The sequence below is a fragment of the Apostichopus japonicus genome, chromosome 20, assembly GCF_037975245.1.
Source record: "Apostichopus japonicus isolate 1M-3 chromosome 20, ASM3797524v1, whole genome shotgun sequence".
NCBI lineage: Eukaryota > Metazoa > Echinodermata > Holothuroidea > Aspidochirotida > Stichopodidae > Apostichopus > Apostichopus japonicus.
Genome location: NC_092580.1, coordinates 29,647,016 through 29,674,313, shown reverse-complemented (window position 1 = coordinate 29,674,313; position 27,298 = coordinate 29,647,016). Strand labels below are relative to the sequence as shown.

The following is a 27,298-nucleotide window of genomic DNA, read 5'->3' as shown; positions in this document are numbered from 1 at the left end:
ATTGTACATGGAGCTAAGTAACGGTGTGTATGCTAAGTATGCTTTCACATAGACACATTCTCAAACGAGGAAAATTGTTGATTCTGCATGCACTCATTTTTAAACAATTTTACACTATAGCTACACTTACATATCATCTATTCCATATAAAAGGCTAAATACTCGAGTCAGGTTGTGAGAGACCAGATTTGATGAAAATACAATTAGACTATAGAGCAACTATAAGAAGCTTGTAACCAATATAAACATCATGGCAGGAGTTCCAGCATCACAATTAACACATTCTCTCAACTAAAACCTCTCCTTGATAATAAATAAAAAAACAAGAAAAAAAAATGGAGAAAGTCCTTGAATGTTAACTGTTCATGAGTCCTCAAAACAACTCTTTTTGTGACCAATAAAATTGTTATCTGGAGACTGCATGGTCTTACCATTATTCACGAAAAACAACACCCACCCTTATGACCTTGCATGTTGACGACATGACAAAAAAAAAACGAAATAAAAGTCTTTCTGAAAATAAAAGGGTGTGAACCACACTTGAACAAACAGGACACAAATTTGATCTTTTTAGTACAGATTTATGTCGCAACATGTATTTATAGCTTGATTTCCTGTGATTGTTTCCTGTGAATCACATGGGAGGGGGCGGATGGGAGGGGGGTGATTTTGAACACCTCTGAAGCAGCATTGCTCAAGTTACATTACCTATTAGTGTACTATCAATAAAATCCACTCTATTTGTGGGAAACAAAATTTTACTGCGTAGTACATGAAACATTTTTTTGGGCTTACAAAGGATCGATGCCAGACAAGAAAATAATTGCAAGAAGAGTTTAGGTGGGTCAAGATTGGAGTTGTCTAAAGTTCAATAGCTAAATTATCCACAGTTATTGTAGCTTACTGACGAAAATTGACGAAGTTATACTTATTAATTTTTTAACGTAAAACGCATTACATGTCTAAACTGCTTTCATGAATGCAGTATTGTGAGCATCGATTCTAAGTGAGGGCGGTCTAGTGGGATGTTGTGGAAGAGAGAATGGTTTTTAAGTTACTTCTCCACATTTCCACGCCCTTTATGGCAGCCAGGCTCTGTCCCCATAAATATCTAGAATAACAGCAAATATGAATTCACTCCCCGTCTATTAGAATTTATTCTTCTTGCATAGCCACCACCATCATCATTACCATCACCACCATTACCATTATCACCACCATCATCATCATCACGACCACCACCACCACCATCATCATCATCACCACCACCATCATCATCATCACCACCACCACCATAATTTTGCTATGAACACTGCTGCTTGAATATGGTGTTCCACCTGCATATATCCTAAGTAAGCAACAGCTTCACATATTTAAAGGTTACAGATGACTGATTATATGACGCCCCTAAACAAAAGCATAATATAACACAGTATTAAAGTTGGTTTGCCCATTCTTCAGTGCATTGAAATCGCACAGACAATGTAGTTCAAAAGTTTGACAAAGCTTGGTGCCAAGTAATTTCATCAGAGTTAGCTTTCACTATTAAAAGCCATTATAAACACGAACTGACCCGATCCCTAAACTGGTACTATACGAGTGTTGTAAAATAATCACACAAGCATGACACTGTACCTTTTGCCCAATATTTTGGCCCATTCAAATAATTGCAACATAGATACTACATTCACATAGATACAGCATTCACATAGATGTAACATTCACATAGATGCAACGAATGAAATATATTCAAATTCAAACCAATTGAACCACTATGTCATAACTGTGTGATTATTACTATGTTCCAAAAGCACCAAAAACAGATTTCTTTCGACCATCAAAACCAAATGCAGATAACTGTAGCTTTAAAAATGGTTGATATAAGGTTGTTTGATTGGAACAATTTCAGAAAAGTATGACAGGAAAGTAGGAAACAGCTACCTGTAAAAGCTATAAGTCACGCAAAGTTTAATAGTTTGTTGAAAAATTTGCCATCTGGCTAAAATATTGGTAGGGAGAATGGGGGAAGATTAAGGATGAGAAAGAGAGCTGGATCTATGGAGATTGTCTAAGTTTTCTGTTTAGCGCAAAACAAAACTTTTCAAAGAACTGTTTCTTTAAATGTCCGGTTATATATCTGTCCTGAATACGACAGATTGACTGACCAAGAACTGCATGAAATTGGTTTGGTATTATTTATTTAAATCAGCATTCAGTTTGTTTTCACAATTTGATGTAATATAGTAAATTGGCTGGGCAACAAGTTTGGAATTTTCTACGTCAAAATTCTGTGTCGATATTACCAGATTCCTTGAAATTCTGTGCCACCAGGTTTGGATTCTGTGATGTCCGTTTACACCCATAATTACGGCTAAACACCTTAGATTGGACATGGGTGTTAGGATACAAAAATTAAGCCTAGCCATCCCCAAAAGCATATCAACGTCATGAAAAGCATGTATAATTTGAATGTACTTTTTTCTGAATGTTGTAATGATGAAATCAAAATTATAGTCGATTGTGAGTGAATTTCCGAAATAAACGAGGCAGTCTATTTAGTAAATTACTTATTAAAATCATATTTTGTTAGACTTTTCATATAATTACCTGGTATTTGTGTTAAATTTGAATGGTATTAATTAGCAACTGAACACAATAGCTTCAAGAAAGAGTGTGAAATAGTTTAAAATCCAAATTCCATCTTTAAATAAGTTTGAAGGTAGTATATTGTACACATAACTAACACACTAGTCCAGGGGTGGACAACCTACGGCCTGCGGGCCACATGCGGCCCACCAGTAATTTTTTTGTGGCCCGTGAGATGTCTCAAGAAAAAGAAAAGAAATCAATCTATTTTACATCATCACAAAAAACCAGCTAGCAGCTTAGAATTTATCGGCACTAATGATGCTGTCAGGTAGGCCTTATTTTTTCCCCATTAATTATCAACTGTACTGTAATGACATTATGTTTTTGTGAATACAGATTAAGGTCACACACCAATTACTTGAAAGTTCTTGGATTCAAAGGTTTGAAATCAACAGCAGATCGTTGGTTAGGTGCGGCCCAGTCAAATTTTCACTCCTTATATCTGGCCCAAAAAGGTTGCCCACCCCTGCACTAGTCTTTTCTCCAAATATACCTAAGATAAATGTATACCAAACAGATGGGAGGTCTCGAGTTTCGAGCATATCACGGTCAGTTAAGCATATATCTGCAAGGGTCAACAGCATTATACTGCACGTTGTAATACAGTTAGACAAAATGAATAAACTTCATCTTTTACACCCTTACTTTAAGTAAGAGATTGTTTGTTGCACAAAGAGTCCATTGTAAATTCTTGGACTTTTGAACAGCTCTTTCCCCAGTTTTTCTCAAAAAGTAAGTCAAAATTTTTAGGTCATTAACAATCACACAATTTCAATTGAGTAATCACTGATTTAAAACTCAAAGTGTCAAAAGTAGAAAAAATCTGAGGCTGAAAAGGTCTGAACTATTACTTGCTTCAAGCCTGTTTTAATATGGAAAGAGAGAAAGGCACTGAGTTTAGTTATATATATATTGAATTAAATATATGCCAGGCTACAATAGCAACTGTAGCAGTATATATTGTTCATATCTTGAAATTTGTTTAATATATATTACATATCTGTTATCTTATTCAAGGCTTAAGTAAGTTTTTCCTTCTGTAAATTAAATGCTTTTGTATCCACAAAAGATTGATATACAGTATATAGTTTTGAATGAAATTTTTTATTTGATTTTTTGATATTTTGATTTGATTTTCCACAGATAATTTTTGAAAATAAAGAGATTTTATATGTAAATCAATTACCATAAAGTATATATATCAACTCAAGCAATCACTTACTATCTGTGTTATACCACTGCATGGCAACATGGAACCTTATCTACACTGCATGTTCATAATGCTGTCATTATTATTCACTATTCTCAGATTCATGTGCAGACTATTTATACATTTGCTGCATGACATTTCTGTTACTCGAAAGTTGAACTTTCTATAAATAAAAGCTACCCCCTACTGTATGAAATGAACGTGTCACATTACATATGATTATTACTTAATGTGTTAACAATCACTGGTCTGGGGTGATGAATGTAAAAAGTACAAACACCTCGCACAGCTGAAATAGACCAACGGAGACTCACACTTAAAAATAAACAAATCATCTTGTGAACAAAGAAAGATATTAAATATGAAATATTGCCTTGCTGGAATAATTACTAAAATTACGTCCTCGTTTGATATAATTGGTATCAAAATGAAAAACTGTTGTCGGTAGTTCTGATACACAGAAGAACCTGACTATAAAACTCTTGAAATTACTAAAAAAAATACTTTGAGCAAACAAGAATTGAAAATTTGCACAAACAAAAAATATATATTTAGAGGAAAACTTTAAAGTCCAGTTACATACCTCTTATTGTAGAGTTTATATTTTCTGTTCAGCCTATAGTGAAACAAGCTCATTGCAGCTCTGATACATTGAAAACAACCAGAACCAATTCCATATACATGTAAATGAATGAACAATGTTACTTCCTGCACCAACGAATTGTTGGTATAAATGTCGTCACTGACTTAATCATCCGTTAAAGTCTTTAGCATATCTCATTTCAAGTAAAACATACATAGTAAGTATATTACTGCATGGATACATTACTCTTAATTAGAAGTGACTAATTTTTTTAAACAAAAGATTATCTCAAGGTATAATCTAGTAGCGATATATAAGAATAAGACCCTAGTATGGACCTGATCATCTTGATAATTCTTAGCAAACGTTTACACAATGATTTTGAAAGCAGGAAATTAATGATATAAATAAAATGTTAAAAAATAAACTCAACATTCAAAGTCTGAAGTCCAAGTTATACTTAAATCTCGTTCAAGTAGGCACGTACTGTAACTCATGCAGGAAAGAATTTTGGGCAACCTTTGATTTGATTTATCAGCTTCAGTTTTAAGTGAACCTATTGATTAAACTTTATTTACTTTCTTGATGATACATATACTGTAATCAAATATTGAAAAACTGATCGACATTTAATTTTGGCAATTAAAGCATGTAATATTGCACTATTGGGCTTTAAAGGCATTGAAGACGCGTCCCAAACTGTGTGCAGCCCTCTGAAAAGTTAACTTTCTGTTGCTTGCAAGTGAAGTTTTCTTCTTGTAGCTACAAAATGCAGACAGTAATGAAACGTGATACCTTGTTATCTTTGATCTGGACCTGAGAGCTCCATCGCTGCTATGTACACTGTGTTGTGGGTATTGACCGTAGCTGCATGTATTGACTGTACACTAGTGTCTAATTACCGACGATAGCAAGCTGTGTGTGTATTTTCTGGGATAGATGGTGGTGTCTAACACTTCTGTTACACCTCATTCGAAACTACGTCAGATTACCAGCATCAGACGTTTCTTCGTGCATTAGTCTTCACTCCCTTTAAACACTCATAATTTGTTTTGGAAGACTTGATAAAAGTTCAAATTATCGGTCACTAAAATACTAAAATAGCATATTCATCTAGGTGTCAGTACTAATGACATATCTGAAAACCATCCAAATTAAAATCTGTTATTTGATCAAATAGGAACTGTTGTGAATGAATTTAATCAAGAAATAAATGTCCTATACTCATTTAAGCAATGCCAAAATATTTCATGTAAACTTACAAGAGAAAATGAATGCATGCCATAGAATGCATCGATACTTAATAATTCCTGACAAAAATTCCTGGCTCTGTTTCATGTAATACAATTAATCACCTACTGCCTAAAGAGAAGAAATCATGAATCTTATCCACAGAAGTTTGAAAGGTATCTGCATAGAAAATGTGGTGATGAATTTATTGAATTTCTTAATAAACTGATTGATGGCCTGTAATGAAATTACAAACTTATGCCCTACAAACATGCACACTTAACTTCTGCAATGATGAGTAGGTACTGTTTCTATAGTTCAAATGAAAGTGTACTACAAACTGCACACAGTACTCATGAGGTTTGTTAATGTGTGTCCTACATCCACACTGATACAGTAGTGTGTGCAGCTACTCAACCCCCCTTCCCCTCCTGCCCCCTCCCCCAAAATTCTCTCCCTAAGAACATATATCTTCCCCACTTGTGAGACACCTTACATACATGTACTGAAAATTACTCTAATTATTTATATTTCCATCTGTATAAAGTGAAATTAAGAGTGTCCACGTAGATGACACATGAATTTCACCAGAAAATTGAGTCCATCTGTAAACACATAAAATGGAGACATGGATCAGCAAAGTCAGTTACAGTGTAAATAACTGATTATTCATTGCTTCATGAATGACATCCAGAGTGATTTACTAACTGGTACATAGGAAGTGGAGACAAACATGGGATAATATCAGCAACCGATTGGTTGATTGGAAGATCTATAGGCATGTATGCATGTTCATATCTGAGAACAGCTTGAAACTGAATATAAATTTCATGTTTGGTACGTTCTTGTGATAAAATTAAGGCAACAAACAAACTTAATTCTGAGGATAGAATTAAAACACAGTGTACAAGCCTATGCCACAAATCCCCCCACTGCAGAAGAGGCATGAGTCTTTTCACCAATAAAATCACCTCCCCCCCCCTCACACTTCCTGCTGTACTTCAAATTGATCCTTGCAAGTGGGATATGGCTTAGTTTCATCAATGTTTATGTATACCAGTTGATCACAAATTCATAAAATTATAAAATACTGGCTAAAACAGTTACTGTTGTAGCTAGCTAATATTGTTATACCCCAGCTTTCAAGTGAAGCTTGCAGGGAACAGCTCCTATTTTATTAAGTACTGTGTAAAATTAAAGTTATGAACACTATGAAAAAATCCACCATACCAACCTACATTCAATGACAAGTCCACATTTTTTTACGGGTTGCAATTTGTGATGCTTCACCATTATACAATAGCTGGGACAAACTTTGGGCTAGTTTACATCAAATCTGGACCGAGGTCGGCTGAGAACAGAATTTCAAGTTCAACACAGACTGTATCAAATCCTGGTCAGCATAATTTAATGTACTTATTAGGCAATTTGTTCAAATTCAAGTCTGCATGGATTTTAATCCTGGCAGGGACTAGGCTTGAACATTGACCCAAATACAGGGAGTATAGCACAGGTTACGGTTTGGGATAGCAGTTGCTAATGGCTCATTAATCCAACCAGAGGCTCTTAGGCGCTGAAACAAGCAGCGAATATGGTGTGCTGGACAAAACTATCACCTTTTGCACCCATACATGCAGGGAGGGACCCCAGTGGCACATATGTTTCCAGGCTGTATATACCACACCATTCCTTCACTTAGAGCTGAGCCCATATTCATGAATGCTTACCATGTATAATGTATGTATAATATTCAATTAAGCTAATATGTCTGTATGATTTTTATGGATAGTTTATACTCCTTTTATGAATTTGATATTTATTCATTACTGGAATGAAACAAAGATCCGGTTTAAGGCTTTCTGCTCTTCTTTTGTTTTTGCAACTTTTCTATTAAAATTGTAAAATTACTAGACTCTACGTCCATGAAATGTATGAAACCATGGAATAATGGCCGTATATTCTTTTGGAATATCATAAACTTGATGCATAATGGAATTGCATGCATGATTGCATTACTTCTACGAATACCTCACAGAAGTGACAAGACTATATATGACACAAACGATCTTTATTTACATAGTCAACATTTCAAACCTTGTTTGCATAACCAAAACCAAAAAGAGTTACAGTAGGTCAAGGTTTTATATACAGAGGTCAACAATTATCTCCATCAGCTAGACCACCATGCAGTTCAAAACAAGTTCATTTTTTTGCTTTTCATGTTCCAAAGTTTATGGTCACGGAAGTTTATTTGCTTTCGCCATTTGTTGGTGCCATGTTTTCTAGGAATTTCTAGAAATAGGAAATATAATTTGCAAATAAATCCTGTTTACTGATCACCCAACTTATTTAAGTAGAAGGTACTTGCTTTAATGCCAAGTTGAAGCACTGTATGATAGCCTGAGTGCTGAACTCCGGGCTCAGTTATAGAATTTGTATTGGTCTCAAAGATGCAAGGCAATGGAACATTAATTAGATATTTAATGCAAGTCACAAATTAATACATATAAATCTCAAAAGCAAAATTTGCCAAATATCAGCACCTTGAATTACGGTACATTCCTATAATATATAACAGTTACAAGCAAATTTAGATTCTACAGGCAAGACTATCCGAAGATCAGAAAGTAAAGTGTTGGAGTCACGAACATGAACATGAAATTGATAAATTGTTAATTTATACATCAACTTTAACTGCAAAAGTTGTAAAACCTGAGCAAGTGACTTTATTATTGTTATGCACGGAAAAGTTCAATGAGATTCTTCTTACTTCATTCATGTGCCCTTTCGCCCCTACCCCCCCCCCACCCCCCACCAGATGACATTTCAAATCTGATTTTGACGATGCAAGCTCAATTAATTGAGTATTGTTGACAATTTTCTGTAAAATTTTTACTCACTCCACATGCACCATGTATGGGTGATTGATTGCTAGACATGCATTACCTTGCATGTGGAGAACTGTGATTTTTGTTCGATGGACAGAATATTGCTTAAAATTTAACGAAAAAAAAAATATTGAACCAAACACAAATATCGAAAACAAACTGGAGCAATGATTTTGACACCGATGTATTCGCCAATCAGTCTCTGGAATGTTTTAAATGTCATAATTTACAAACCAAAACTAAGAATAAAGTTTCTTTCATATATACCTAAGGTTGTTAGTTTATATTACACAGGCACATGTATGTGAAGTAAATTCTTTATGTACTCTCTGCATAAACAGCTGGTTTGGATCCAAACCCAATTTGAGTAATTGATTTTTGAAAACCATATAAGGATTTTCCTGTACATACAAGGCAGTAATGTACATTTAAGGTTAGATTTAGGAAATGTAAATATCAAGCTAACGTACTGTCTGAGAGGACAAATATCTCGCCCGGCAACCAAACACTATCCTTGCAGGTTGTCATGAAACCAGTTAAATTTAAGTACAGTGAAAATAGAGAGGTACACACTTTCAATTTGACATTCCCGACTTATGTTCATGTATGCATAACCAGTTATAAACACTAATTAAAACTGCTGTTTATACAATCTTAAAAGAGAATCCACAGTTGTCCAGAAGCATACAAAGGCATATTGTCCCTGGGGAGGGGGGGGGGGAGGGAGGGAGGGGAGAGGTATGGATTAGATAGCTAGGCATACATGTGGTAGTGTGCCAGGGTATGGGAGGAATTAAATAACCCAAAGCTGCAGCAGTTTTATAGGACTTGTCGGCCTCTCGTAGCAACTTTCAAGCAGTATATGACACTGAAACCGAGGGTATAGCTTTATTGAAACATCTGATTGGATTTTTCCCCTTAACCATACCACTATAGCCATCGGTTCCTACTGTTGTACGTGGGGAACAACCATTTACTTAAAAAACATTAGCCCTAAAGCCAAGTATTCTACAAACATATATAAGGAATATTGTTAACCAAGTATTAATGTGGCACTATGTGTATGCAGTTTGTAAACTTATACTTCTAGACTTAAAGGCTTAAGAGAGCGCCAATTAGAGCTGATACCTTCTTAATCAAGGCTAATTGAGCAAGACACACGACTACATATGTCAGACTACATATACTTGTTAAATGTACTGTACATCTATAACTCGTTTGAGAGATATCAGGCCAAAACCATGCATTAGCCGGCAAGTATATATATACAAACTCTCTTTAGCAATCCTGTATAGGCTGTAAACGGGGGCAAGACCACTTCAGGTGAGACCACAAGAGCTTATAGCCATATGCCTTGCTGAGACTTTTACAAGGCCTAGGATAGAATCTTTTATAAGTTTGTATAATTTTGGCCTAACCAAGGCTAAGGTCTATAGGCTAAGTTAAAATCAGGCCTAACGTTAGGCCTACCTTAGGCTTAAGTCCAGCTCACCTCAAGATATACTGATATCTGGAATAGCAATGATTAAGAAACATTCGGAACCGGTTTTCAGAAGCAGCCTGTAAAAGTAACCGTTTTCTTGTATCTGTCACGGTTCGAGCAATGCTGGGCTTCTTCTAAAGTCATTTATCGGAACATCATAGTCTTTATAGCCCCAGCATTGAAACCAGTACGTACTGCAGCCAGTTGTGTTATGTTACGTGTTTAAAATAAAGTCACTGAACTTTCCGGTCAGCACTTTTCAACGAGTCTAATGGTCTCCGTCTGTATAACGATGTGATTCAGGTGACTTCATTTGCACCTTCTGAATACATTCAGTCAAGATGAACCAATCGAGCAAATATGGAGTTAACCAGCTGTAATTTTCACTTCTACACTTTCACCTGCACGTCTCTGGCAATTATCTGAACTTGTGAAGATATCGCCAAGGAAGTGCATCGTAGTACCGTTTATGCAAAACAGGTTCTGCAAACATACTTTACGAATCTGTGCGACAGCATGATTGAACGTTTTCGCTAACACGTGTCACGACTTTAAACCAATCACCTTCGACGAAGCTGTCACTTAGTCTCAAATAGCTATCTACGCCAAGGTATATGATGTGGTTATCCTGAATCAAGATCTGGATATATATTTCTAACTGAACGACTAGACTCTTCTAATTATAAAATTTGTGTATTTCTTGGCAAACGGAGACGCAAATCGGAACATTTTGATGTCTTTCGACGGACGGGCAATAGTAGATCTGCGTTTTATTTTTTAACTTTTCAACCAATTCGGAAAGAGAAAAGCATTACAAATGCTTACAAAATAGCCTTGTCCCTACGTCTTGTTTCTGTTCGGAGAGGCGTTTTTCTCTAATTTTCAATTGCATTGTAGTTGATGTCACGAGAGCAATACGTCTTCAAAACTACTTCAAATTTATCTTTTTTCTGTGTAAACTTTCTATGAGTCTCAGTTACCTCTAATTTCTTTCCTCTCAATATTTGAACGAACTCCTGCTATTCATAAAGGTTATGTACTTCCGCAAATTTTTTGACTACTTATATATACCGCTTTGTTTACACACTAGGCCTGTATTTATCTGCACTCTTACCGATGGCGCCAGTTAACATCGTATCATATTTGTAGTCTGGGCTTTCGGAATTGTCCATCTGCCGTTGTGCTTTAACAGGGTCAAACAACTACTTGTTCCATCTCAATTGTAGTGAAAGAGTGAGCTACGTCATTAATATCATGGCTGTTAGCAGGTAATGTCTGTTTATGTTATAGACATTTGGATGAGGATGGGCGGGGGGTGGTTGAACACACCTTTCATTCATTGGTGCATTTTTGAGTATCATTTAGTCATAAAGTTGCATCCTCTTATGGAACTTCTGTCGATTTATATGCAAGTAGTGAGCACAAAAACACATTCACTTGATAGGATGCTTTGTGGTACACCACTGGTGTAGTTTTATACAGTTCCCTCTCCCACCCCCTGCCCTCATGAGCACCTCTTCCAGCTGAAATCATCCACATATGCTTACTCCCATCCACGTTTGTATAAAGTCCACAGTTAACTTACACAATTTGAAGAACTGATTAGGCCACAAGAGCTAAACTACTCCCACAGCATCTGGGATGGCTTCAGCATCAACTCCCTCCCCTCGCACCCCACCTGTCACCCTGTCCTCATGAGCTCCTCTTCCAGCTGAAATCATCCACATATGCTTACTCTCTTCCACGTTTGTATAAAGTCCAGACCTAACTTACACAATTTGAAGAACTGATTAGGCCACAAGAGCTAAACTACTCTTACAGCATCTGGGATGGCTTCAGCATCAATTTATTCTTTTGCAAGTGAGTGCTGTAAATAAGTTGAGAATATATATATATACACCATAAAATCTACTTGATACATCAATAGAAGAACGATTATGTCAACTCAAACAATTTTTTTCTGCTTTTATTAGTACAATTCTCTAAATCTGATCTTACTTTTACGGTACAAAAAGGAAGAAAAGTATTTGAAGAGCATTAAAAATGAAACAAAGAAAAATTAACAATTCTTAGAGACTACCCCATCGGGAACTTTAGACGTCAATTACTCTTACCCTGAATGTTTCCTCAATGTATCGAAGACGAACACAAAATGCCTCTCTTCGTAGACATATTCCTAACATGCCTATCCTACCTTAAGTACATCAGTTATTGAAATTTTCCACTTTGCTTCCGGCATGTGATTAATACTGATACAAAAAAAGTGTTGGTTTGATCAATTTGCAACCATACTTTAGATAATGCTTGAAAGGTTTCTGAAAATGCCAATGAAAATTCTCATTCTTGTTCTTTTTAGTACCCCCACCTCTTCCCCCTCCTCCCTCCCTCCCTCCTCTCCTGGTTCCTTTGCATCACCTTTGAATCACCATTCACGTAGTAACTTATGAGATATTTTGGTCACTTTAATGAGTTACTCTTACTCCAAACATTTCAGACTTCTGGTGGTGATATCGATTCATCATTCAGAGATAAATGAGTTATTTAAAAATTCAACTTCTTAGCAAATGAATCATTTAACACAAGGCTACACCTCAAACCCATTAAAGAAACTTAAGATATTTACAATATTGTAAGTTTAAAGCAAGGCTTCTTCTTTCTATTTATAATATGATCAAAGAATATGATAAATAAATGATAAACAATTTCTTGTTCATTTTGGTGTACATTATGAAGTCACTAATCTTCAAGGTATTATTGATCAAATACCTGCTCTCTCACCAAACATGAAAACAGGAATTGCCGATATTTGTGACAACAAACAAAAACATACAATTTTGAACATAAATCACTTCAAAAGTTGCAATATATACTTAGGCGTACGAGGCGGGGGGGCAGACTGCCCCCCAAAAATTTTCCAGAGGACAAGAAATTCGGGCAAGCCTAAAAAATTCGGGCAGCCTAAGAGAAGAAAAAAAAATATATATATATATATAAATATGCAGTAGCTTGCCTGAATGTTTTTCAAATTTTTGCCCGACAATTCCGTGGAGAGCGTTTTGTGTTATTTGTTTTGTGACATTAATATTAATATAGGCCTAATGATTTTTTTTATTTAGCGCATCATGATGCCCGAATATTTCCGTGTAACACCACCGTAAGCATAGCTTATCTGGGCTACCACGCAGAAAAAACCGCAGTAAACATTTTTTCTATGTAGTCAACTGTATACCTGGACATCCCCGACATGACTGTTTATTAGAAACATTTTTTTTTCATGGATGGTGGAGGGGGGGGGGAGGGAGTGCCTACAAGCCTAGAAGTACAGGTTTATCATATCCTTTGTTATTTTTTATACTTTTTTGTGAGACAAATTGCAGTCTCACCCGACACAGCGACATTATCCCGCCAACGTGTCGTTGAACAATGTATGTTTTTCTGGAGGTAGCTGAGTACTGTGTTAAAATAATATATACGGTAACTTAATAGGAGCTTAAAAAATATACTGTCCTATTTTTCCCCTTCAAAGTGATGTTACAATATTTTCTTCTTCTAATTAACCAAAAGTTTGGGGAAGTGTAAACTTATAAAACATGAGATTACAAAAAAAGGAATGTTTAGATGCAACTTGCAAGGCCTCAGAAGTGCCATTTCCTGCAATCTGAGAGGCATCTTTTGCCAAAAATTTCTTGTACGCTATGCGCCAACCGATGGTGGCGCTCCGCTTAGATAGTGTCACAGGAACTTTCAGGCACATAAGTTTCTGCCCCCCCAAACTGAAATGGTCCCTTACGCCTATGAATATATAACACATTTCATCATACAAAAATATTCTGAAAGAATAATGAAGGTGAAAGTGAGTCACCAAGCAAGAGAAGTTTGAATTTATAAGTGACTTATCCATCAAATACATCATCGAATCAGGTCTGATGGTTTGCAATGTATAATATCTACGTGAGTTCACATTACATACCATTCTGTCCCTCAGAATCTTATAGGCATTGCTGGATGTTAAACTCAATCATCCCATAAATTCATGTGATGAAGTCAGTTAATAGCAAACAAAATACTGGCCAAAAGAAAATACCTCATACTTTTTTTTTTAATGAAAAATGAGAAGAAAAAAAGAACCATACAAAATTTCACATACCGCGGACAGACACATATACGTGGGCAAGAAAATATTCAATGAAACACGAATAGAGTGAGACTTTAAATTTACAGATCCGGTCACTTGTATTTTAAAGCTCATGGTCATCTGGGTCACCGTTCCCAATGTATTCTCTTGTGGCAAAGTGAGTCTGACACAGAGCCATTGAGACCGATGCGGCTTTTGTAATCTAAAATGTCTTTTAGGATGTCTCACTCCAATAGAAAATACAAGTATCTGGATAGCTGTGACCTGTTTCATTCCAAACTTGCTGTTCTCTCTCGCCACTCTAGTGGCTGCCCGCTTTACCTGCGTTTTAGCACAAATGCTGCTCCAATATGGCAGTTTAACCCTGTTTAAGTTTTAAGCATTAAATATTTGAACAATGCGACAAAAATGGTTTGGCGACTTGTCATATATATCGAGCTGTTTACTATTGGAACTTCCAGCAAGTCAATAGATTTATATGCTTTGAGCTGTGACAAAAATACTGTGCATTTTTCTTCTGCATACAATGCAGAATTTCTTAATAGGGCACTTTCAAACTATTCCTGATATTTTGGTACATGCATAAATATATTTTTTTTCGTAAAGAGAGTAATTTATAAACTTTAAATTTCACTTTAAAATATGTGAAAAAGAAAAGAAGATGAAAGGAGTCTTTTACAAAAGAATGTTACAAAGTCACATTAAAAACATGATTTTATGAGAGATCATGGGTGGTAATTTGTTTGTATTTTAATTAAAGTTGAAGGAATAATTACAATGAGTCTTCCAAGGACTGTGATTTCTTTTGGGAAATTGAGTTTTTTTATATTGTTTGTATAAAAACCAACTTCCCCTGCTACTGCAGTGATGTTTCACATTATTCATTAGTTTGGGACTAAATTGAAATATCACAGGAACAAGAATGGCAGTTAATTGAATTGGACAATTTAATGTCTCAGGGAAGGATTATTAAAAAATGGATGATTGTCAGAAACTAGTCCTTCATTCAAGACCATCACTTTGATAGGATTCCAAATGATACAATATTCACACTTGGCTATTATTTATATTTCACTTACCTAAAATCAAATTGTATAAAATACATGAAAAACAAACAAATAAACAACCCAGAATTCTTAATAGATATTTCAAAAATTGGCACCATTCAATGTATGATATTATAATAACATATCAGTAGCATATGTTTTCTAGGAATCGAATAAAACAAAATATTTATATTTAAGACCGTGATTAGTCGATATTTATAAAGTTGGCAAGAAATATTCCATATTCTAACCTAAACTTAATAGTCATATTTTTTCTTTGTTACAACGCAGCAGCCCGGATTGGGGTTGATTATTAGAATAACATCTTTCTCCGGACCAAAGGAGAAAAAAGGAAAAGTGCTGGTAAGTAACGATGGCAAATCATACTAGTTCAATATAACACCAACTCTCTCCCCTTCTTGGACTATTGACATATCAACATTCAATTTCTGCCTACATCTATCCTCAATGCAACCGTCTTCATCATGTTTACACACTCCTTTTTCTCTGTTTCCACGGAAACCAAAACGTTATATTATTGGTTGAAGATGTTGATGTTGTTTTCAAGGAGATATTCGGCAGATCCACTTTGCCTCTCAAGAATATTTCTTTGGCACTGAAAATTATGGGACAACGAAAACAACTTGAAACAACATATTTAGTATGCTTTGCACACAGCTGGCATCCCTCACTATTAACCCATGTTTCCTTTAATACGCAGCACTGTTTCAGTTCATAATTTCTGTTTCTTACAGGTGTTCATCTCCCTGCCATATCGTATTCCGAGAAATCCTGGATCCAGATCTGGGTTGTGATCAATAGGCACATATATGGACTCTGTTGGTGGACGTTACATACATTCAAAGGTTGAAGGAAATCAACTGCTTTAATAACAGAACTGTCACCCAAAACGAGGGATTCGACTGCCGTTTGCCTACTCATATCGAGCGCAGTAAACAGTCCTTTGTATTTCCGATCTCAATGTCGGACAGGTTTTTTAACGTTCCCTTGGGGTTGCGTTGAAGTTCACAGGGTATATTGTTCAAAACGTCCTCGTTTGGTGTATCCAACGTTATACCTTCGCTGGTGGTGTCGTCGTCGTAGTGGTTTTCAAACACTAATTTAAGAAAGAGAAAGAGGAATAGCCAAATCTGAAAACAGTGACTCAATGAAGATTAAATCAGCTTCCACCGATAATTCCTACAAGACACGTCTCGCCTCACGGTCAAAGCAGATCGGAAAGAAATGTTGACAGAAGTAATCTACAGCAGACATTAAGGTAACTTCTAGGTTTGATTTGATTTGATTTTGATTTTGGTCAAGTTTCTAATTAAAAAAAAAATTTGCTACGAAAATGCACATCGTGACATCACTTGTTCAAGTTTGAACAATTGATTGGAATTATTAACATTCTCATTAATTAGCTTCCAGAGAGAGACAAAAAACCCACTCCAATTTCAGTTTATCTTCGTTTTGGCCGTACAAGACATATTCGCTTTCAATTTTGTCTTTGAATCGATGCATACAAACTTTACGTGTGCACAATTGGCAAAACAGAGCTATAAGACACAGGCATATTGCCAAGATGCAGAAATCAGTTAATATCAGGACAGATGTTGAGTAATGAGAATGAGAAGTAATCAGATAAGATATAGAGCCAAGGTTTAATAGGTACTGAGTGTAAGTTGATATCAAAGTGTATGTGGCAAATACTAGGACTTGATTGAACGAATCATGATAAATCGCTTAGAATAGTCAACTGCTGAATCAAAAATGAGGGAGTGATGGGGGAGGGGGGGGGGGTGGCTTGCCTATTTAATTTGCCCTGCAGGGAACAAAATAGGTAACTGCCAGGTTAGAAATTCTCATCATCTTCTCATAGACTAGAGTCATGCACACATAGAATTTTTGGCGCTATAAAGTTCACAGCCCCTTCAATCAGAGACAGCAGTTTCTAAACACTTCATAGACTCTAAAAATTTCATAGACTCGTACATCACAGTCAAATATCTAACAGAAACCGCAATGACAGTGAAGGTAAGTGCAGAAATGCAAATAGTTGTAATAATTTCCATTCAACATATTCAAAGCATTCTTACCTTCATGCTAATATTCATGCTAATATATGTTACTTTCACTTTAATATGCATGAAAAGTTTGATGTGCGAGATTGTACCAAACATTTTAAGAGAGACTGTTCATTTGCTCAACATCCAGTCTGCCTATGCATAAGATCCTGCTAGGATCGAAGCGTCAGGCTTTTTGCACTACTTAAGCAGTTTGTTAGCCTTTTTTCTACCCTCTCACTTTAATTGCTCAACTTTTATCACAATAGCAGCATTCTGTCACATTTGGAACCAAAAATATTGACCTTTCAATTGAATATACAAGAAAAAATACTGTAGAGATGTCGAAATTTACCCTCCCCCCCCCTTCTCCTTTTCAAAGGGATAAAAACAAATGATGAAATATTACCATTAAATATAACTATTAATAGAAAGAATAAAATATAAAAATGAATGAAAGAATGGATGGATGAAAAAAATGAATGACTGAATGTCCACTCACTGTTGTGATCTGAACAGGAAAGTCTCATTAACCAAAGTCCAAGAAAGCAGAACAAGACCAACAAAGTCCCCACAAGCGTGACAACCAGTAGAGTACGTTCTATGTTTATCGTTTTTGCCTCAACTGTGACTGTTTCCGTTTCATGAACTGAAAAAAAAAAAAAAAATTCCATCAGTAGGACTGTAGTAAAATTCCAGTTTTGAACATTCACAACAATCTGTTTTTTTCTGTTTTTTCGTAGCATTTGATTTGCCAAAGTACCATTGTGAATATACTGACAAATTGCAATCTCTCAGAGACACACCAGAAATGTATTAAAGCTAGAGAGAGTCAATTAATGGTCACGCCGTTTCGCAGAAGCTTCCATCTCTGAGACTTCTTTAAGGACTAATCGAACAAGTTGAAAATTATTTGGAGGGTTAGGGCATCCATCAACAAGCCTTTGAAAATTTCTGTCAGCTTTTTGGAATGCTAAAATTTGGCCGCACTATGTTGACGATCTTCTGACAGAGAATGAATGTGATCGATTATTTTTCTAAATTTGTCCAAAGAAAACAGGACGGGCAAAAAAAGGGACCAACAAAACCCTTGTGATTGGTCATAAGATGGGCTGAAAATATTCAAGCATTTTACTCAAGGGTTACTGTCAATACTGCCTGAAACATTTTCACTCTCATCCAACCTCCAAAATATGAAAACAAGACATTTCTGAAGCTGGCTTTGACCTCTGGCCTAGCTGGCACACTAGTATTATTTGACAGCCTTCTAGGAATTAGTATTGGATAAAATGGGTTAAAAAAATATAGAACTGACTGATGTTGACATTAATGTTGCTATAAAATCATGTGACAAAATTACTAAATGAAGGTCATTTCTAGAGGAATTAGGTAGAGATGAGTGATCAACAAAATGCATTTGACATTAATTTTATTACGATGGGGAATACAGAAAAAAAAAATCATTATGATGATGCAAATTCATACTCAGTAGTTTCAATGAACAATTAATCCCTCTATGTCCATCTGCATCGCTTTCAAATTTAAAGTGGAAGAAGAAAAAAAACATCAACAATCATAGTCTAACAACAGATATGAAAATAAGGAGAATGCTATGCCAGTTGGAATATTACAAAGGTTGTGATGTAACTTTCACACAAAACACTTAAAAAGAGTTGTTTGTTTATTCTGTTTTGAAAGTCATTCAAATAGCACTTATTCATGACTTTGATATTGTTTTTCAAAAGAGATGGGCTTTTTGTGACAAAATCTTTGCACCATTTAATCAACAACTCTATTTGCCTTAGTAAAGACAAGAACCAAGTGGGACACACACTTTATTTTCCCTCAGTGGCATCATGGCAGTACATAATGCCCGCCCTATGATGACAATGCAAGAAACTATGATATAAGTAGAACAAAACATAAACAAACATTACACAGATTCTTTCAAAAAAGGTGCTCTACTTGAGGAGTCCTTCAGAATGATCGAATCAAAAATTTCATTTGTCTCAGTTAGGAAGACCTCTTCAAGGATTAATGTAAGATATTACAAAACATATCAGTATTTGCCTCGCATATCTTGGGGGGGGGTACATAAACTATGAGCATCAAACACTAGGCATGTACACAAATTGCCATTGATGAGCAGAAAACTAAAATATGCAGATAGATGTCGATGACAATAATGTAACATTATAGAAATTCTAGGAATAGGAATTTTGATTTTTTTTTTCCATCTCATGCCACATACACATCAGCAATAACTTTGATTCCACACATTTTGGTAAATTAAAAATCCATGTCCTTTTGGCCAACATTTAAAGTCAATTATACTAAAATACCCCATTTGACCCATTTGAGTGGATCACAGGGCACCCAGTGTTGCCTCTTCAATAAACCAACATAAGTCTCATATCAGATACTGTAATCACTGATTTCTCATTAAAACAGAGAAAATAGAAAGCTTGATAAAAGGCAGTGTTCTTCTACTATCATCACACAGACACGATATAAAACAAGGAAATATACGCCCCTCATCATCAGTTAGTAAAAACTAAAAAAACTCACCAATTGCGGTGCTCACTCTTGCTTTAACTGCACTACACTGATCCGTGGGCCAGTGGGGGTCTCCCTTACAGGCTTTGTCTGGTTGGGCATAAATCTGTTGTATTGCAAACACCAACAGAGAATGGGTAAAGGGCTACATTTTGAATTAATTCCCTTCAGACTGGGTCAGAAGTGTGTAGGGAGGGTGACGAATGCATACACCCTTTATCGACAGTAAGAAATAAAACAGAAAATTGTTGGCACCTCTGCAGTGCTATGTTTCTGTTACCATTCATGGCACGGTAACAAAAATGAGAAGTGAATTCTTGTGTCGAGACATGCTAGATAAATGTCAATGGAGGCTTTGTGTAAGTTTGCTGTTTGGGAAAATGACTCCGCTGCGATTTCCAATCCTTATTTTTTAATCTGTTATAACAGAAGGACTCATAGTTCCATCATCTGAATCTGAACGATTGCACCAACATTTAGCCTTTATGTATAGGTTTGATCTGCAGCTATATATATATATATATATATGTACATTGGTTTTGGAGTAAATTCAAGATATGATGCTCGGTATTTAAATTCAAATTTATCATGGAAAGGCTGTCATACAATCAAAAAGGTTCCAGTATCATGTTAAGCTAATGTACCATCACATCAGCTACAATCAGATACAACAGAAAACTGTCAGGAAAAGATACCATACTTTTTGTTATGTTACTTTATGATGACATGTATACATACAATGGATACAGATTTGTCGTGGACGAAATTCAGTATCTGATCTCATTCTTAGGTGGGCTGTTGCTGATATATTTGTAGCTGAACAATGACGTTCCAACATAGCAACTGCCAGTACTGTGGTAGATTATTGGGTCCATGATACATATTCAGAATAGTCACCCAACATTATGCCTGGGCAAAAAGAGTCAGACAACTTGATCCACTCTGAACCCCAGTCCCCTTATAGATGAAGACTGTGACCTTATGATCATGATGACGTTATGTCAGGTGAGGTGTCACATGATCCTGGTAAAAGGTTGTGTCCTGTTTAAAGAACATGTAGCTACTACACGTGACCACAGACAAAGAGGCCAAGAATCGATGGAGGTGTTGTGACACCTACACTAAATCATGTAAACTATTGTATCTCATCCAAAATAGAAAATGGATGGGGTGTATAACACTTTTCAGATATGATCATGGGCTGTCCTTGTTTTAGGTTAAGTTCTAATAAATTTCAGGTTTCAGCTTATTAAATAAGACATAAAGCAAATTACATTTTACAACCGACAGTCTAAATTCTAACAGATTGATTTCCACAGTCAAGTTTTTACAACAGGTGATCTCCTCGTGGAGTGTCTTATGGTTCCACGCTTGAAACAATAGAAACGAGCGTTGCTTACCCCCACATAGTATTCCCCAGGTGCATAGATCGGGAACTGATGAGTCATAAGCATGTGTGTACCATTGGACTGTAAGACAGAAATAGTGAAATATTCATAAATATATCTCATTCAATTATAGCTGTCGTGACCAGTTATCGGCATTCAGTAATACCAGGGCCAAATGATGGTCAGAGGAGGGGTGGAGGAAGGGAGAGGTGTGGGGAGCCATGGCCCCTGAAAATTTTCAGGGCAACGATTTTCATATGTACATGGTCCTTCCACGGGCGGCAAGCTCAACACCACTGCATGTACATTGGTCTGACCCCTGCCACCGCCAATCTCGAAACTAACTTGGGAATCCATGACTATATGCTTCTCTGTTGAAGGTTGTACCCTTGGTTTTTAGAAGTTACGCACATACAGAAACAGAACAATCCATTAGAAATGTTCAATATTGTAGAGTTTTGTTAATATGATAGCAAATGTATGGCCTTACCCGGCTCTTCTCGTAAGGAATTGTTTCCTTCTCTAGTAAGGTTAATGATAGTGACAATAATTCGACCACGTAACTGGTGAAGGGAGAATCTTCAGGCCAGACCGTCCAATATGCAAACAGGCTGCTGTTAACCCCCACTGACGGTAGAAAACTTGCTGGAGCTTTAGAGAAGGGAGAAATTAATGATTTGATTGATTTGAAAAACTTTATTTCAACCATCGTCGCTTGACATACTTATAGTATGTAGAGTTATACAAAAATGTGAGACAATGTGTACCTTTAAGCAGCTTAAATGAAATGATGAATGTAAATGAATAAAATGGGTTGAGGGGAAGTCCAAAGAAGCTATAACTAAATGTAAGGTCCCCGTGAACAAAGACAAATACATGGAAAACAGAAAGAGGAAACATCACCAATAAACAAGCACTTAATTAAATAGATGACAAAAGAAAAAAACCAAAAGCAAATATCAAATTTATAACAAATGAGTCATCAGTTGTATACTTTGAAATTAGATAATAGTGATAGGGGCAAACCTTTGCTTGTCACTATTTGTTTGGATAAAACCCAGACAAATTGAATATAGGAAAGAACCATATTTATGGTTGTCAAAGGAAGAGGGAAGTTCTCAGAATATGTACAGCAATCACAGTCTTCAATGGTTAATCACAAGTTTCACTTCTGACAACTTTTCTAGGTCAAACTAGCAAGGCTTTTTTTTTAATTGCTGCTTCAATGTAGACACTGGCTTTCAATGTAAGAGGAGTACAGTGATGTTTATTTCATCTGCTAGTATGAGAGTTCAAGAGGTGGCAAATCAGGCGCGTAGCCAAGGGGGAAGGGGGGCGAAGGGGGCAACCGCCCCCCTTGAGCATATTTTTTTTGTACGTTTTTATGATAACGCTAGTAATTTCCAATAGAAAATGCTTAGATGCAACTTGCAAGGCCTGGAAAGTGCCATTTCCAGCGATCTGGGAGGCATTTTCGGCCAAAATTTTCTTTCACGCCAACTCATGGTCGCACTACGCTTATATAGCTTCCAATGCCAAATCTACGGCTTGGATAATTTGCCTACAAGGTTGGCCCTCCCTTGGCAAATTCCTGGCTACGCGCCTGTGGCAAATCAAAACAGGTGACAATTCAATGTATGGAAAAAGCCCACATGCAAATGTTGATGAATGTGGCTTTGAAAATAACACATATTTAATAACCGTTGTTACAACATATAGTTAAACAGATAAATGTCATATCAATTCAAGATTGTTGCACTAATTAAAACACATTCTTAGCCTGCTTTACAAAACATAATGGCCTCCGTGCTATATTAAACCACATTGATAGGGTTGCCATGTAATGCAGATGTGTAATTCCAGCTTTCCAGTAAAGCTGTGTGTATATTGGTATATTTTGCATTATGTCTCTGCATGGTAGTGAGGGGGAAGCTTGGGTGGGAGGATATGGAGAGGGTGCAACCGGGAGGGGGATATGTGGAAGGGGATGAAGGCGTTGATTGCCTTTCTTGGTATACTCATGCATGCAATAGTAAAACTATTCCAGATAGATTGACCATCAAATGTAAAAGTGACCTTAGTCAGATATGATACACTTCAATCGGCTATCTGCCGATCAGCTTAATAAAGGTTTGTTTTGTATATCTTCAAGTTCAGTGATACAAAAAGTTTTGAGAGCAGTGAGAGAAAGTTGAAATATGTGTTTTCATTGATCGACTTTAGAACATTTTGATAATTTTATTCACCCAAAAACGTTATAAGCCTATGTATGTATTTTAGATCCTCCTGCAAGCAGGAACTTGCGAAGAAGCCTCATTGGCTTATTAAAGCCGCAAGCTGACCGAAGTCAGTTTCTTAGATTCATAATCTAACGTCCATGATTATGAATTGTCAATTGTTAACAACTAATTTAATAACAATTAATTTCAGTTCCTTAATAGAAAGAGAAAAAACAAGACTACTTGATTGTGGAAAATTTGTAATTCTTCTTACTTGATTTACTGCAAAAGTAGTCATCGATATGTTTGTCAGAACTGCGGAGTTTGAAACAATCTGGAATAAGAAAATTAGATATATATATGTTACTATCTGTGATTCCATAGCACCAGTTGTTTTCGATTCATTCATAAGTCACAACACTATGTATTTATCTAGTGATATTACATTCATGTTGGTAAGGGAAGGCTCGCAAATTTAACCGGCGATGATCGAAGGCCCAACCGTTGCTATCCAGTGTAATGAGCACAGCAACCAGCTGGTAATGAGTCATGCCTGAACGCACACATTTCCTGCCTTCCAAGAGTCGGTGGACAGTTGTATGCACTTGACTATGAGACCACAAATTAAGCCTCTTATGCACAAAAGAAGACCAGACAATGTACTGGTCACTTTGGTCCAGGATGTACACAAAAGGGTTATAGAACTTTCTCTGCAGGTTGGAGAATTGTTTATCAATAAAGCTACTACATATAGGCTACTGTAACTGCATTGAGTTACTACACAGTTGTGTGTACTTTGCTGACGGTTTGTGCTCGTAACATGAATTTTACGTGGCGCTTTCATCGCTATTTTTTATTTCGTGTTTTGTAATTGAACTAACGGAGACACTCCGTTTGGTCTTGAATCCCTTAATACACAAAAACCTACATCATCAATGCTCTAGACAATCTCTCAAACCTGTGGGGACTTTTCTTTCGTTCGTACTATAAACAGTTTATTGAAATGACAGTAAATATATAGCCTAACCATTAAAACTCTCGTACGTATCTATATGCAGAATCACCTCCAAGTGAATCATGCAGTCAGACAGTAGGCTAAGACATGTGCGTGATCTTACTTTCACGTTGCGCAGCTGCTTTCGGGTTTTAAAAACCTGAACAGTTCGCGACTTGTGCAAGAAAAATTGTTATTGCATGGCGCTTTACGAAATGGAATGGCTAATAAAGAAACCAAATAATTCTTATTCATAGTAGAGTTACTTGGCTTTAGTTGTAACGAAGTCACGAATGATATAATTTTAATTTAGTTTGAGAAATTACGTTTGTTCAGATCGTTTAGCATAAAGCATAAATTCGGTTCAGACTACAACGGTATGACTAGTTGTAATTGTACTATACACTGAACCAATGTTTGAAAACTTGCGTTTGAAGCCTTCATGAATGGGTAATATGACTTTTTGTATCACATTGCGTGACATTTATTTCTTGACAACTTGTCAACGTTACTTGAGATTGTAGTATTTCATCAGAGCCAGGCAAAAATAACAGTCTGCTGTTAGAGACAAGTTAGAGTAGCTATATTATGTGATAAAATGAAAAGAGATTTAACCTGTCTGACAATCTTTAAAAAGTTTAACTTACAAAACTGACGATATTATGAAACAAACTACGTTCGGCAAAGCCCCGTTTCTAGACTGCCTAACAATAAACAGCGTGCTTTATACGTACATCAGTTTACAAGTTAACTGCAGTGTTTACCCCGACTTAAATATCACGGTAGGCTACTGTACATGTGCTGCGGATTTTCCAACAACCCCCGTCTAACACCTGTTTGTTAACATTTTTGGCACGTTTCCAAAAAACTTTTCATGGAGTAAACTATTTTGACTCCACTCTAGAATTAATTAGGTCAGTCAGTAAAGAATCGGTAAAGTTATGCGAAATATTATCTTAGACGTTCAAGAAAATTTATATCCCCGTAACAAAGTAAAACCATGGATGTATATAAAACACACCTCAAGCTAACCGACACATCCGCATGAACAAAACAATCTGTTCCCCATGATACACGAGGCACAGTCTATACCATACATACATAGCACGATATCAAGGCCCCAATAGCTACAGTATGGCCATCTTTATCAAAGTAAACCTTGCAATCCCATGTTTTTGGCCACTTGGCATGATTAACTAAATGCTCAATATTTTTTCCATGTCCTTGTAGAAAACGTCAACTTCGCAAAATACAATAAGTTGTGTTTTTGTTGTTACGTGAGATCCGTAACCGACGAAGTGGTTAGGCTATGTACTATACTCTTAACTATGGTAGGATAATTATTTTTTCTTTTTTGTGTGGAAATTCTAGAAAATACTTTCTTTTCCCCCCGCTTAACAGCAGATGTGGTCGTATGGTTTATTCATAAATGGGTGTACTAGAGCCTTGTTTACATGGCATTTGTTGCATTTAGCACGTTATGCCAGTTTCGCGTGAATTTTTCGAAAGTATTTTGCTCGATCTTCCGTAAAATTTGAAAGGTGTACCAACTTACTGTTCGAGTAGAGAAAAGAGAGATGGATCAGTGTTAGTGAATGAAAATACTTTGTACATGAAAAGAAGTCTGAAAGTATTTTGAAACATTCGATACGAAAATAGTTCATGAAGATTTCAACTCGTTCTTGAAATAAATCTCCTTCTACTGTGGTCAGAGTGCCATTGTTACGTAAAAACCACAGACCAGGAAAAGGCAAGTACCGCTTTTGTTTACAAACAATAGCAGCGCTTCTGTGTTGGGAGCTCAATGCTCATTACTTGCACGGAGTTACCGTGGGTGTGTGCACTCAAGCGTGAGCGATATGCAGACTGCATAATGAGCAGTGGTGTGCTGCTGGCTGGGCCTTCGATCATCGCCGGTTAAATTTGCGAGCCTTCCCTAAATGGTCTGAAATATTGCAACACTGCAGTGGCTAAGAAGGGCCATGTTTGTTGTTGTTGGACCAAATGGTCTAGGCCCTAGAAATAATTTGAACAGTCTGGACAAAGATAATATGTCAGATATATATCACAGCCATATATGTACTTTTTAAGATATGGGGGGAGCTTGTGGTGGGTCTGAAAAGTCATTTTTCTTTTCTCAAACTATAAATTGTATACTGTAGTGACATATTGTTTACTAATTTTTGGTGGGTATCTATGATTAATATGAAAACCCTGGAATATTCTTCTAACAGTCTATAACAGTCTATAATGTGTTTATATATATATATATATATATATTTTTTTTTCAGGGAGTCTTCCACACTGTAAAGCTTTTAAGCTTGATGGAAGACTTCCCTCCACTTTTTACTTTTGTGGAAAAACAAATAAGTACCTCAATATAACATATCTGTGCTTAAAGTCAACCTCTGATTTGTGTAATGGCTAATGCAGCTTCGCATGAAACTAGAATGAGTATAGTCTTCACTGAAGGAGGTAACAACCCATGCAACCTTTATCCTGTGGCTTACATTATAGAAGTGTTGTTGTAAAAATTAAAACATAATAAAACAGATCCCTCTGACTTTATTCTCTAAAGACCTCTTTCATTTCACTATACACACGACCCAACCGATACCAAACTCTAAAGCATTTTTGGTAATACTGACAAGACATGAGTTTATCTTTTTCATTCCCCCTGTCTCTGCACAATGGTGCATTGATATCTTCATCATTGTGTGATTTGTTTCCTACACATTAGTGCCAAAAACAAGCAGTAATATCAATCATATTGTCAGCGTAACGATCGAGGCCGTAGAGGATGACTCTAGGCACAATTATAGCCTTGATTTGTGACAGTCCAAGTGAAAAA

The 27,298-nt window shown here is 36.3% G+C and overlaps 2 protein-coding genes across 7 annotated transcripts in view; both read right to left on the bottom strand.

Annotated features, from left to right (window-relative positions):
• The window catches only part of LOC139962077 (uncharacterized), a 41,748-nt gene extending 31,224 nt beyond the window's left edge, over positions 1-10,524 (bottom strand). Inside the window, exon 1 of one of the 4 annotated variants that reach the window (XM_071961932.1) lies at positions 10,053-10,524. The gene's annotated coding sequence lies outside the window, so the exon portion shown is untranslated. Of the gene's footprint in view, positions 1-4,442; positions 4,643-10,052 lie in introns of those variants that run through there. The other 3 variants (XM_071961935.1, XM_071961931.1, XM_071961936.1) reach the window with 3 other exon arrangements.
• Positions 10,525-11,993: 1,469 nt separating this feature from the next.
• The window catches only part of LOC139960962 (uncharacterized), a 38,862-nt gene continuing 23,557 nt past the window's right edge, over positions 11,994-27,298 (bottom strand). For all 3 annotated transcript variants that reach the window (XM_071959691.1, XM_071959693.1, XM_071959692.1), the window contains 6 exons: positions 23,728-23,787; positions 21,725-21,885; positions 21,247-21,315; positions 19,859-19,952; positions 17,793-17,939; positions 11,994-16,341 (listed from right to left, as the gene is read on the bottom strand). In XM_071959691.1, the coding sequence (XP_071815792.1) occupies positions 16,163-16,341; positions 17,793-17,939; positions 19,859-19,952; positions 21,247-21,315; positions 21,725-21,885; positions 23,728-23,787 (710 nt within the window). In that variant the 3' untranslated portion in view covers positions 11,994-16,162. The remainder of the gene's footprint in view (positions 16,342-17,792; positions 17,940-19,858; positions 19,953-21,246; positions 21,316-21,724; positions 21,886-23,727; positions 23,788-27,298) is intronic.